We start from the raw sequence: 12085 nt of genomic DNA on the forward strand, positions 1-12085 counted from the left end.
TGGGCACGGGGTGGGAAATGGGGTGTGGGGGGGTTTTGGGGGGTCTGTGGTGGGCTGAGCAAGGCCGAGAGTCCGGTGGGGGTCACTGGGGGCACTTGGCTCATGCGGCTTTGCAACTGGAGAGCATCTGCGGGCAGCCTTTGGAGGGGAATGGTAACAGCTAAATATTAAGTGCTGTTAACAACGAGGTGAGGCAGGAGCAGCGACGTGCAGGGTGTGAAACCTGTCACCCGAAGGGACCTGGGGACGTGGGATGGGGGTCAGAGCAGAGCGGTGGTCTGTAGGGAAGCCCTTAACATCACCTGGAGCCGGGGATGCTGCCTTCCATGGGCTCCCCATGCCCAACTCATGCAAAACAGCCCAAATCCTGCTTTTCTATCACCAAAAAGACATTTTTGGGTGGTTAAAAGGCACATCCAGGGAGGGTGACCCCAAACAAGGTCAGGCAGCATCCCTCTGCCCACACCAGGCTGGAGCAAGCGGCCCCGCCCTGCCGGGGATCCCACCCAGCGTGGGGGGAGCTGGGCACCCCCAAAAGGCACCCGGGGTCCCATTGACCCCCTGTGCCCCCCTGCGCTCCCGCAGGGCCCCCTTTTCCTGGGATTACCGCCCTGCCAGCTGCTCTCCCGGCACGCCTGGCCAGCAGCCCCTGAAATCCTATTACTGAGTTTCAGGAGAAATAAAAAGTTAATCATCTCCTTCACCTGCTCTTCCTCCTCCTCCTCCTCGTCTCGCCACAGGGGCTCGCGGAGGTGGCCGAGCCCATGCCGTGAGGCCGCTCGGACCCTCGTGGCTGTGGCTGAGCCCATGGATTCGGCCCGGGACTGGTAGGAGCTACAGCACCGGGGGGGTCAGCGGCCGGTGCCGGGGAGGAGGGAAGGTCAGGACAGGGCAGAGGGAGCCATCCCGGAGCCATGCCGCTGCAGACGGAGATCCTGCGGGAGGTCTGGGCTGCCGACAGGTGAGTGCTGGCGGGCAGGATGCGACCCACGGGGTGGGCAATGTGCTGGGTATCCCCACTAGGCTCCCATCTCCTCCAGCGCCTTTTTCTCCTATTTTCAGTTAAATTACAATTTAATGAGCTGTTTTATCAGGTTTTTTGCTCCGGGGGTTGGTGTGATGATGCCCATTGGTTTACAGAGAGGAATAGTGTTCATTAGTGAGGGGGGGTCCCCAAATGAACCTCATTGCTGTCACCCTTGGTCAAGGCAGAGCCCGTCCTGTGCTCCCTGCTAGGAAGGATGCTGTTGGCCGAGCTTGACTTGGTCGAGATGGGGCGGGGGGGGGGAGCTGCTTCTGGAGCCAAACGAAAGGCTGGCCTTTCCCCCACCCCAAAAATGGGGGTGGTGCTCGGCCAGAGGCTCTCGTCCCCCCTGGAAGCTGCGGAGGGCTGAAATCCCTCACTCCTTTGCTTTCTGTGCCCCACAGCCCCAGCGAGGAGCCAGGGAGCCCCCAGCAGCACAAGCCCAAGCAGGTGAGAACCCCCCCCCCCCCATGCCCGGTGCCACTGTCCCCTGCTGCGGACTGTCCCCAAGGGCTGGGGACATCAGAGATCCCCAAACCCCAGCCCCACACCGAGACTGACTTGGGGCTGGATGGGCTGCTCCATTGGGGTGCTGCAGCTCTGGAGGGAGCATGAGCTTTTGGGGACCCCCCCCCCTCCAGAGCAGGTGGGCAGAGGACATCCCACAGCCTCCCCCCTGCTCCTTTGTGCATCCTTCTAAACCCCCCTCCATCATTTCGAAACACCCCATGAGGTAGGCTCTCAGTTCCTAATTAACAATTTAATTAAGCCTCTCAGTTAAGCTGGCAGCCGTGACTCACTTTCCCCAGGCTGTGACCCCAAAGGCCAGACCCCCCTCATTGCATTTCGGCACAGCCCTCGGGTGCTGCCCGGCCTCAGAGGGGTCTCGGCAGCAATTTCATGGACCACCCAATTTAATCAGCAGCCCCTCCTCGAAGGGCTTCGTTAAGTAATGAAGAGAGTGGCTGTCCTCCCCCCCAGCTGCTTAAGGGATTAAAGGATGCGAAGGAGCTTTTCGGTGTGAGCTGATGACACGGAAGAAACCAGCCGGTTCCCAGCTCTGCCATGGGACCCCCAGCTTCCACCCCCCAAATCCACCGCGCTGGGATCCCGCTGGGATCCGGCCAGATCCCGCCTCTTGCAAAACACCTTCACCCACTGGGCTGGGGCATCGGGGAGGGATGAAACCCCTGCGAGGGGGAAGGTGCTTTGTTGGGTGGTGGGTGCCCTGGTGCAACTGGGTTTGCTTAAATCACTTTCTGAGGGCCCCGAGCTGACACCCACTCCCCAAATATCTCCTGTCCGGAGGCAAGTGCTGCCCCAGATGCTCCGTATTTGGTAAATCAGAGTTATTTATAGCCCCGACTAACCAGGATTAGGTGTGCTGTGCCTAATCCTCCTGCTTCTCCGCTCCGGCTGACCTCCATCCCAGCACAGCCCCACGGTTCCTTGCCTTCGACCGGAGACTTTCGTGGGGACAAGAGGAGATGGAGGTGCGGAGCCAGGCTGCCTGCCCATCCCTGTGTCCCCTGTCCCAGCTCAGGTCCCCCGGGATGCCCATCGGGAGAAGAGCCGGTGCCCAGGGTGGCTCCCGGCCGGGGTCCGTATGGCACAGCATGGCTTGTACCTCCATGCCAGCACGGTCCATAGTGTCAGGGCATCGCCAGCAACATGTCCCTCATCCCTGGGGCTGGCACGTGGCTGTCTGTCCCAGCGCTGATGCTCTCCTGTCTGTCTGCTAACAGCCTTTTTCTGTTTTCCTCCTTCTGCCTTCCCCGGGGGGCTGCCCCATGGTAAGTTGCTCATTTGAAGGTGTGACCATGTCCCCATCCCCGAAACGGGTCCCTGCTCCCATGTGGGGCCAGGGAAAAGCCTGCCTGTATTTTGGAAGGGGAGATGGTGCTGTATGAGCAGGGCTTGCCTTGCAAAGTGAAAAGGGATTTAAGGCCGGCACCATCTCCGCAGCACCATCCGCGGGGCAGAAGCTGAAGAAGAAGCGGCAGGAGCCTGTGCCGGAGCCTGAGGCGAAGCCCCGGCGGCTGCGGGTGAAGAAGCCGGCTGAGGCGGGGGCTGCGGAGGACCCCGGTGCCCCGGCACAGGGTAAGCACAGACACCCCCCCACAACTTGCATGGAAATGGGGGGACACGCTGGTCCCTCCCATGGCCCTATCCTGCACCCGCTGTGTCTCCATTGCGAGCATCTCTTGAAATGTGTAGGGGTGAAGAAGCTGAGGAAGAAGAAGGAGGAGAAGGGGGAGGAGGAGAGCGACAAGGACCCCTATTCCAAATTAACCCGGGAGCCTCGGAAGAAGAAGGAGAGCCCGGCTGCCCACTCCCGCGTGGCCAAGGGCCCCAAGAAGCAGCAAGGTGGGGGGGCAGCTCCCACCCCTCTGCGGGCACCCGCTCGTGGCATCTCATATCCCTGTGCACCACGGCCCCTCGCACCACGTCCTGCCAGTGCCATCGATGCTCCCGGTGTCTGCAGGGGCTCCGCATGTCCCTGGGGGGCTTTTTGGCCAAAACCCAGCTGCATACTGGGAGGAAAGGGGATGTGGCAGGGGACCGGCATGCATGGCATTGACTGGGGAGTTGGGATCAGGGCCGCGGGACACACATGCTCCCTGGGAATGTGGCAGTTGGCGGCTGGCCGGTGCCACCAGCTCCCCGGACATCCTACTGGAGCAAAAAGATGGGGTGGGCAAAAAGATGGGGCTCATCCCCCTCCCCAGTCCACACCCCGGGGCTGCAGCCGCGAGATGGCAGTGTGACTTTGCACGCTGTGTCCGGCACTGGACACGTCCAACGTGCCGCTGGCCACCGTGGTTGGGCCGGGCACCCATGGCCCCAGCACCCTGGCCATGGTGGGATGGGTGCCCACGCCGGCTGGCGCTGCCGAGGGAGGTTGCCTGCTCGCAAATCATGAGGCGGTGGGTCCCCAATGCAAGAGGCCATCGCGTTGCTGATGCCGTGGTTGTCACCTCCGGGCAGAGCCAGCTGAGGACTCGGAGGATGACGAGGAGGAAGAGGAGGTGGAGAATAAAGACCCGCCAAAAAAGCTCAAGAAGAAGCTGCCCAAAGAGCCCCCCTCGGGTGAGAGCCGGGAGAAGAAGCTGAAGCCGAAGGGTGAGTGCCCAGGGGATGGGCACGGCTCGAGCCCAGCTCCGTTGCCACTTGTATCTGTCCTTGCCGGGACGAGGGGACGGCCCACGTCCCATCCCCATCACTGTCCCGGGAGGCTTGGGGGGGCTGCGGGGCAATCGCCCCCTCCCCATGCAATCTGCCCCCAGCTCAACCTTTCCTGCTGCCCCCACCCTGCCACCTCCCTGTCCCCATCACCAACCATCCCCATCCCACTGTCCGGCTGCTCATCGGCTCCTCCATCCCACTAGGAGACAGGAGCGACCCTGACAGCAAAGCCAAATCTGCCAAAAGCACCAAGAAGGAGCCGATGTCCGTGTTCCAGGTGAATGGAGAGAAGAAGGAGAAGAAAAGCAAGAAGAAAGGTATGGGGCGAGTGAGGGGGTGGCAGCCAGTCCCACTGCCCCATGGCATCACCCTGAGCCGGCAGCACCCGGTGCCCTGTGACAGTGTCCCCTGTGTCCCCCCCCAGCCGCCACTGGCAGCGATGAGGAGGACGATTCCGACTCCAGCACCAAACCCATCAGGTCAGAGAAGAAGAAAAACCCAGCATCTCTCTTCCAGACTGGCGGGGACCCCCCGAAGGAGAAGAAAACCAAAAAGAAAGGTCAGAGCCCTGCAGCAGTGATGTGATGGAGGGTGGTGGGTGCTGGAGGGGCTCGTGGGGGTGTGGGTGATCCTGGCCATGCAGAGGGGGGTTATGATCAATGGTGTTGGCATGGGTCTATGCCGAGTGTGGTTTTGGGGTTCGGTGGAGTCTTCCCCTGCCCTGTGCCCCTGCCCGTTCCTGCCTGCAGCTCCTCCCAAAGCGGCCGAGAGCGAGGAGGAGACCCCAGACACCCCGCAGAAAAACTCCAACAAGAAGGGGAAAGGGAAGAAATTAAAGAAGGTACAAAAACCCCCTCAGAGCTGTGGGGGTCCCCTTGGGGTGGGGGCAGCAGCTCTTCCCCCCCCAGTGTGGGTGAGGGGGCTAGAGCATCCCCCAGGGAGACCCACCGCAGCACCGTCCCCAAAACCACCAGCTGCGGAACCACAGCCCAGAGGGGTGATCAGGAGCAAAGAGCAATTAGTTGGGAGAGGAGCTTTTGGCAGGTTTGGCTTTGGGGTCACCATCCCCTCTCGTGTTGCAGACAAAGGAGGAAAGGCCCCCGTCGCCCGTCATCGAGGTGGACAACCTGGAGGAGTTTGTGCTGCGGCCGGCGCCGCAGGGGGTGACCATCAAGTGCCGGGTGACTCGGGACAAGAAGGGGATGGACCGGGGGCTTTACCCCACCTATTACCTCCACTTGGATAATGACAAGAAGGTGAGATGGGCTGGGGGCTTGGAGACTCCTGGGGCTCTACACCCACCCCGGGGAGCAACCTCAGGGTTTTGGGGGGATGCCTGCCTGCATCCCACTGTGGTGGTGGGTCCTGGATGGGGCTGCTCCCCTCCTCTGCAATTCCTCTTGGGAAATGCCCCATGTCGATGGTACCTGGGATGAATGATGAGCAAACGTCTGCCGGAGAGCCACGCTAATGCCGGGCTGGGCTCAGACCCTCCCGCCCCCATGGCTCAGCCAGTATTTTGGGGATCGTCTTCACTCCATCACTTGCGCAAGGTCGTGGCAGTGACCTGTTGGGCCAAGCCTTGCGCAGAGGGCACGGCGGGGCGGTGAGCCAGGGACGGCGGCAGCGATGGCGATGACAATGCCCCATCCCAACACGGTCCCACCACCCTCCCAGGTGTTCCTCCTCGCCGGGAGGAAGCGTAAGAAGAGCAAAACCTCCAACTACCTCATCTCCATCGACCCCACCGACCTGTCACGGGGGGGAGAGAACTTCATCGGGAAGCTGAGGTAGGAGTGGAGGTGGCACCCCGTCTCAGTGGCACCCCATTCCTGCAGCACCCTGCTCCTGCTCCATGGGTTGCTGGCTGCCTCAAGCAATGGCTGGGTCAGGCAAGAGGCTAAATTCGGAGTTCCCCACTGCCGGGCCTGACCCGAGGAGTGTCGGGGGGCCGGGAGGGGAAAACAGGCTTGTCTGGTTCCTCCCAGCAGACAGGTCACAGCTAGAAACGGCGCCCTGTGAGCCCGGCAAGTCCCGGCCCGTTGCACTGCTGGCAGCTGCACAGCGATGCTGGGGGGTCCCCCCTATAACGCCCCAATTTAGGGGTGCCCTGAACCCGAGCAAATGGCTAAAGGGTGGGAAGGACGGTGTTAGCTGGGGGCTGCACGTGGGTTTTGCAGCTGGGGTTGTGCTTGGAGTGGGGGGGACAGGGGGGTCGGAGGGGACTCGGTGGCACCGGCCACGGCCATCTCCCATCCTCGGCTGCAGATCCAACCTGATGGGTACAAAGTTCACGGTGTTCGACAACGGCGCGAACCCCGACAGGGCCAACGCTGACTGGTCCAACGTGCGGCAGGAGCTCTCGGCCGTGGTCTACGTAAGCAGCGGCACGGGGACACCCACCACCCCGGGGACCTCCTGGGCAGGCGGCGAGGGGGTCCCAACCTGCACCCCTTCGCTGGGCTACTGCCCTGGGGGCTTGCAGAGACGCGGGATGGGCTGGATCCGTCCCTGAGCCCTCGTTCAGCCACTGGTGAGAGGCTGCAGCACACGGCGGTTGCTGGTTTTAGGAACGGGGTTTCTCTTGTAGGAGACCAACGTTTTAGGGTTCAAAGGCCCCCGGAAGATGACGGTCATCATCCCCGGGATGAATGCCGACAGCGAGAGGGTGCCCATCCGGCCCCGAAATGTAAGTCAGGGCCCAGACTGGGAGAAACTCCTTGGGGGGCTGGATTTGCTGGGGTTCACCTTGGATTCTACCCATTTTGGGGCATGGAAATACTTTCAGGTGTCCCTGAAATTCAAGGCACCTTCCCGGGAGGTGGGGGATGTGGCATCTGTATTTTTTTGTTCGCGCTGGATCCTATCTCTCAGCTGGGTACTGCTACAGAGCATCCCCCTGGGCACACCATGGGGGGTGGCAAGGCTCCGGGTAGGGTCACCCCAACTCTGCTCTCCCCCCTCTCCCCCTCCCCAGGATAACGACGGCCTCCTGATGCGATGGCAGAACAAAAACATGGACAACGTGATTGAGCTGCACAACAAGGCGCCGGTGTGGAACGACGAGACCCAGTCCTACGTCCTCAATTTCCACGGCCGGGTCACGCACGCCTCCGTCAAAAACTTCCAGATCGTGCACGGCAGCGACCGTAAGCTGGGAAGGGGACGGGACGGGGGGGTGACGGCGGAGGAGCGCTGCCATCAGCTGGTCCCAGCAACCCCTTATTTTGCCGAGGTTTAGTTTTTTTCCATGCGTGGCTGCTTTGGGGTCCTGCCTGCCTTTGCTGGAGCTGGGATGAAGGTGGACAGGGTGTGCGGCACCGCACAGGCAGCTGCCTGCTGGGCCCGGGTGCCGGCAGAGGGAGCGCGCGGGTCACCTGTTGCCAGGCAGATTAGGGCAAGGACAAATCCTGTGGGGTGCTGAGCCCCCCCCTTATCACACTACAGCCACCCACTCAACCCAGGCCATCCCAGAGCATCACCTCCAGCACGCACCCCACGTTGCCGGCAGGCTCACTCTGGGGTGCGTTGTCCCTCGGGGGTGGCAGTGGCTGTCCCCGCGTGAGCGGCCGGACACGGCCGTTCGTCACCTGTCCGGCGCAGTCAGAAACCCTCGGCCTCCGGGGTGTTGGGTTACGGGACAGAAAAAACCTCTCGGGGGCCCCTGGTTATTTTTACAGATTTCCTGTCACCCGCCCTCCGGTAGCAGAGGTCCCATGGGGGGGGTGAGTGAGGTCCCTGTCCCCTGGGGGGCTGCGGCTCCTGGGGAAGGGGTGCTGGGGGTCCGAAGGGTGCCGTGGTCCTGTGCTGGAGCGCGCAATGGGAAAATGATGGTTTTCGGTAACGCCCGCTGCGGTACGGTGCCGCCGGTGCACAGACCATGGGCTGAGCTCGGTGGAAGGCGGGGGTGGCTTCTTTGGGACGCTGCTGCGTGGGTCCCCTGGGAAAAGGGTGGGATGGGTGCGCGGGTGACGTCCCAGCCGCTCGCCCTCTCTCCCGCAGCCGACTACATCGTGATGCAATTCGGGCGCGTGGCGGACGACGCTTTCACCATGGACTACAACTACCCGCTCTGTGCCGTGCAGGCCTTCGCCATCGCCCTCTCCAGCTTCGACGGGAAGCTGGCCTGCGAGTAGCACCCGTGCCAGGGCTGCCGGGGCTGCCGGGGCCGCATGCTGGGGCTGTGCACCGGTGCCCGGTGGATGCTCCTGCATCCCCATCCTGCTCCTGCATCCCCATCCTATCCCTCTGTTTCCCCCTTCTGCCTGGTGAACGCTCACGGTTACAGCTGCTCCTGGGGTGGCTCGAGGTGCACGGTGCCCACAGAGTGCCATGGGACGCTCATCCAGCCGTGGCCACCCTCTCCGGGCAAATCTGGGACAGATCACTGGTCTGGGGCAGATGGCAGCGTCAGGCCCGGGGTATATTTAGCAGATGAGGCTGACTGCAATCCCGATCTCATCCCTTTGAGATGTTTCTTGGACTCGGATCCTGGAAACTCATCCCTCTTTTTCTTTTTTTCTTTTTTTTTTTTTTTTTTTTTAGATTCTGGTTTGTATTTTGTAGCTCCATCTCTCAGTGAGAGGGGGGTTGGTGGTCTCCTCGTTCATGTTTCCTCATCCTATAAGTGCGTACAGAGCCCACATGTGGCCGGGCTCTGCCCAAGCTCCCAGCGAGGGACCTCCTGCCCGGGTCAATGCCCACCGGGCACCAAACCCCGGGTTTGCCCCATTTTTGCCCTGGCACCAGCAGCTGTGGGGTGCCCGCGGTGTCTTTGCACACCTCGGGCTCTCCACCGGTTGGGTCTAACCCCACTGCCTGGAAACCCTTTGGGGATTTAGGTCCCTGAGGAGCACCCTGGCACCCAGAGCACTGGTGGCACGTGGGCACGTGCCGAGGGAAGCTGGTGCCGGCGGAGGAGGGCCGGCAGCCACGTGAGGCAAAGCTGGCATCACCGGCACGGGGCCGGGCTGGGTCGGTGCTGCCAAGAGGGACCTGGAAGGGAAAACTCTGGGTGCACCAGGAAGCGCTGGGGTGACTCACAAGGTGTGGTACGGTGCTGAGTCACGCTCAGTGCCCAGACGGGCCTCGCCGAGCCCCCCGTGCCCCCGCCTCTCACCGCCCCGGCACTCTGCGGCATCCCTCCGGACCCCACCGGGCTGGTGGTCCCACGGAGCCCCGCACGCCCCGGGCGTCCCCGCTGCCGGGACTGGCCCCGCTGGTGCTCCGTGCCGATGGGGAGGTGGCAGACGGGAGGTGCGACCCCATGGCACAGACCCGTGGGGTGTCACGGGGAGCTCCGGGGAGTCATTGGGAAGGGGAGATGCTGGAGAGGGGCAGCTCGGGGGCACCAGGGTAGCCTGTGCCCCCATTTCCAGCACAAGCCCACCTTTGTGGGGTGAGGCTTTGGCTGCATGGACAGGCCCAAATCTGATTAATTCAGTGGTGAGAAATACAGGGACATGCCAAGGTGCTTTGAAACACCGTCTTCGACTCCCCGATAATGTTTCTCACTTGCTCAGCTCATGCAGTGACCCCGGGGGGGGGCTGAGACAATTTGGGGTCCCCTTCCCGGGTCACATACAGGTCTTTCCCCCATTCAGGGGGTGATTTGAGCCCCCCCAGTTTAACGCTGTGAGAGGTAGCCGGGGCAGAAAGGCCGAGGAGCATGAGACGGATGAGGCAGATGCGGTTGTGTAAGAGGGATGCTCATCCTTGCTGGGCAGTGTCGCAACACCGCCGCAGCCCGAACCCATCCCTGCGTGGGGCTGGGGACAGATAACAGTGACAGTGGGACCACGAGCTGGGACCACTGGCAAACATCTGCCCCAGTGGCTTTGCAGACAGAGCCGAGGTTTTCCCACCAGCTGCACGAATCCGGGCTCCGTGATTCATCGGCAAACGCTTGTGACGGGGGCAGACGGAGGCGAACAGCTCGGGGACAACGGGCTGGCGTGGGACATCGTCCCTTACCCACGCGGTGAGATCAGAGACCTTCTTGTGAGCTAAAGGGAGAACAGCCACCGCGGTTCGGGGCCAGCATCCCCTGGCTAGGTATGGCCAGCAAATGTGGGGAAAGCGAGAGCTTTCTGCCCAAATCCAGCCACGAACCCAACATCTGTTTGAAATCGGGAAAAGCTCAGCTAACGGTTGAGCTAACGCTTGTTCCCATTTCCTCCAGTGGAAGCAGAAAAGCCAAAGCACGGTGAGAGAGAGGGGTTTTGGTTCCCCAAGCCCTCACTGGAGCACCATCTCCCATTATCCCAGCTGCTCCCCAGGGAGTTTCTCCCTCCCCTCACCCAAAAAGTCTCCATGTTGCCTGTTGCTTGCAAACCCCTCGTGATTCCCAGCCTGCAGCCCAAGCGGAGCAAAAAGTCTGCCACGGGTATCCAATGCAATGCCACCCCATCCCAGAATACAGTTACCGCATCAGCCACCCACCCCAAATCACTTAGACAAACCCTCTAACCCAAACCAACTGTGGCACAAGAAACAAATGAAAACAATTTAATAGGGCGATGGATGTTCGGGCCCTTTGTTTGCGCTGGCTGTTAACACCAGAGGAGATGAGGAATGGAAGCAGTTGAAATGTGTATCTACTTTGGCCGACGGAAAGTGTGACGGATGCGTCGGCAGACCAATGGCTGAGGATGCTGGGGTGTGCGTGGGTGTGAAAGGAATGCTCGCTGCAAGAAAAGATGAAAAAAAAAAAAAAAGAAGGAGCCTTATCAACAGCGTTTGAGCCCAAAGTGTGTGTCTTCCTTGGAGAAGGGGTTTTCTCAGTCCCCAGGGATGATGTTTTCCCCGCAGCACGAGACCCTGAGGCTTCTGAAGCTTCATTTTAGGGGGCTGGTGTTAAGCTGGTGGTGCAGGAATGGATTTAACCCCACAAAGCGCTCACACAGGGGCACGAGCGTGGCTAGCGGCCGGAGGCGACTGTCAGCAGCTCCTCAAGGGAACCTCCTGGGAAATGCATTTTGTTTTTGCAAAGATGGTTAAAAATCAAAGGGGAGGAAAAAAAATAAGGTCCCACCCCGATGCTGAGCGCCGCATCCTAGCTAGGACCAATGTCACTGCGGTGCCGGCGGCTCTCGCAAGGCGGTACTTACCGGCATCCCCATCTCGCGCCGATGAGTGGAAAGATGCTGGTCCAGAGCTGAGGAGGAGGATGAAAGCATGGGGCTCGTCACCAACCGCTCGCTTCTCCCTCTGCCCCAGACCCCCGGGGCTCGGGGGGCTCCACGCACCCAGCCCTGAGCACAGGCTCAGCCCCTGCACTCTTAGTGGGGGGGCTGTGGGCTATGTCCATGGGGCTCCGAAAGGCAAATGCCCCATCAGCCGGGCAGCCCGCGGAGGGAGAGGGCTGGCTGCATCCCGGCAGGTTCGGGAGGGAAGGCCAGCGCAGGGAAACTCCTCGCCCGGCAATGGAAGGGCCGGAGCTGTTTGGTTCCCAGCGAGCGCCCTGCCCAGCGGAGAGCATCGCCTCAGCCTCGGGGGCTCTCACTCCGTGCTTTGAAGTGGTGATACATTAATTAATTAAAGGACGGAACGGAACAGGGTGTTTTTTCTCTCCCCTTCCCCTCTCCATGTATTTCTTTTGGTGACATTTTTTAGAGGGAAAGGCAGAGTCGTGGCCGGTAAGCTGGGCTGCGGGTTTGCAGGATGGGCTCTTTCTCGGCACAGCAAGCGACAGGCGGTAATGGGAAAGCCAATATTTTTCAACTGTTTTTAAAAAGGAATCATTTTTTAATTAGTGAATCCATTCTGGAGAAGTGTTGGAGTTTTACAATGTTGTAGCTGTTCTTGGTGTCTTGCCTAGACTTGGATGTTCTGGCCATAAGAAAATATTATTTATGGCGTTGCTTCTTGCAGCTC

General features: G+C 61.0%; 1 protein-coding gene across 3 annotated transcripts; it reads left to right on the plus strand.

Moving 5' to 3' along the window:
* Positions 1 to 701: 701 nt before the first annotated feature.
* On the plus strand, positions 702 to 10725 carry TULP1 (TUB like protein 1). Of its 3 annotated transcripts, none has more exons than XM_052815761.1 (14): positions 702 to 961; positions 1429 to 1474; positions 3007 to 3124; positions 3242 to 3391; positions 4013 to 4147; positions 4414 to 4527; positions 4635 to 4769; positions 4960 to 5051; positions 5293 to 5466; positions 5888 to 6000; positions 6479 to 6587; positions 6801 to 6899; positions 7188 to 7359; positions 8213 to 10725. In XM_052815761.1, the coding sequence occupies exons 1-14, from the start codon at positions 915 to 917 to the stop codon at positions 8344 to 8346; spliced, it is 1638 nt and encodes a 545-aa protein (XP_052671721.1). In that variant the 5' UTR covers positions 702 to 914; the 3' UTR covers positions 8347 to 10725. The 3 variants fall into 3 exon arrangements, with proteins under 3 accessions (XP_052671721.1, XP_052671720.1, XP_052671722.1); XM_052815760.1 differs by having other exon boundaries at positions 1429 to 1473; positions 3000 to 3124; XM_052815762.1 differs by lacking the exons at positions 702 to 961; positions 1429 to 1474 and adding an exon at positions 2221 to 2517.
* The last annotated feature ends 1360 nt before the right edge of the window (positions 10726 to 12085 follow it).

This window comes from Harpia harpyja, chromosome 19 (assembly GCF_026419915.1).
Source record: "Harpia harpyja isolate bHarHar1 chromosome 19, bHarHar1 primary haplotype, whole genome shotgun sequence".
In the NCBI taxonomy this organism is placed as follows: Eukaryota; Metazoa; Chordata; class Aves; order Accipitriformes; family Accipitridae; genus Harpia; species Harpia harpyja.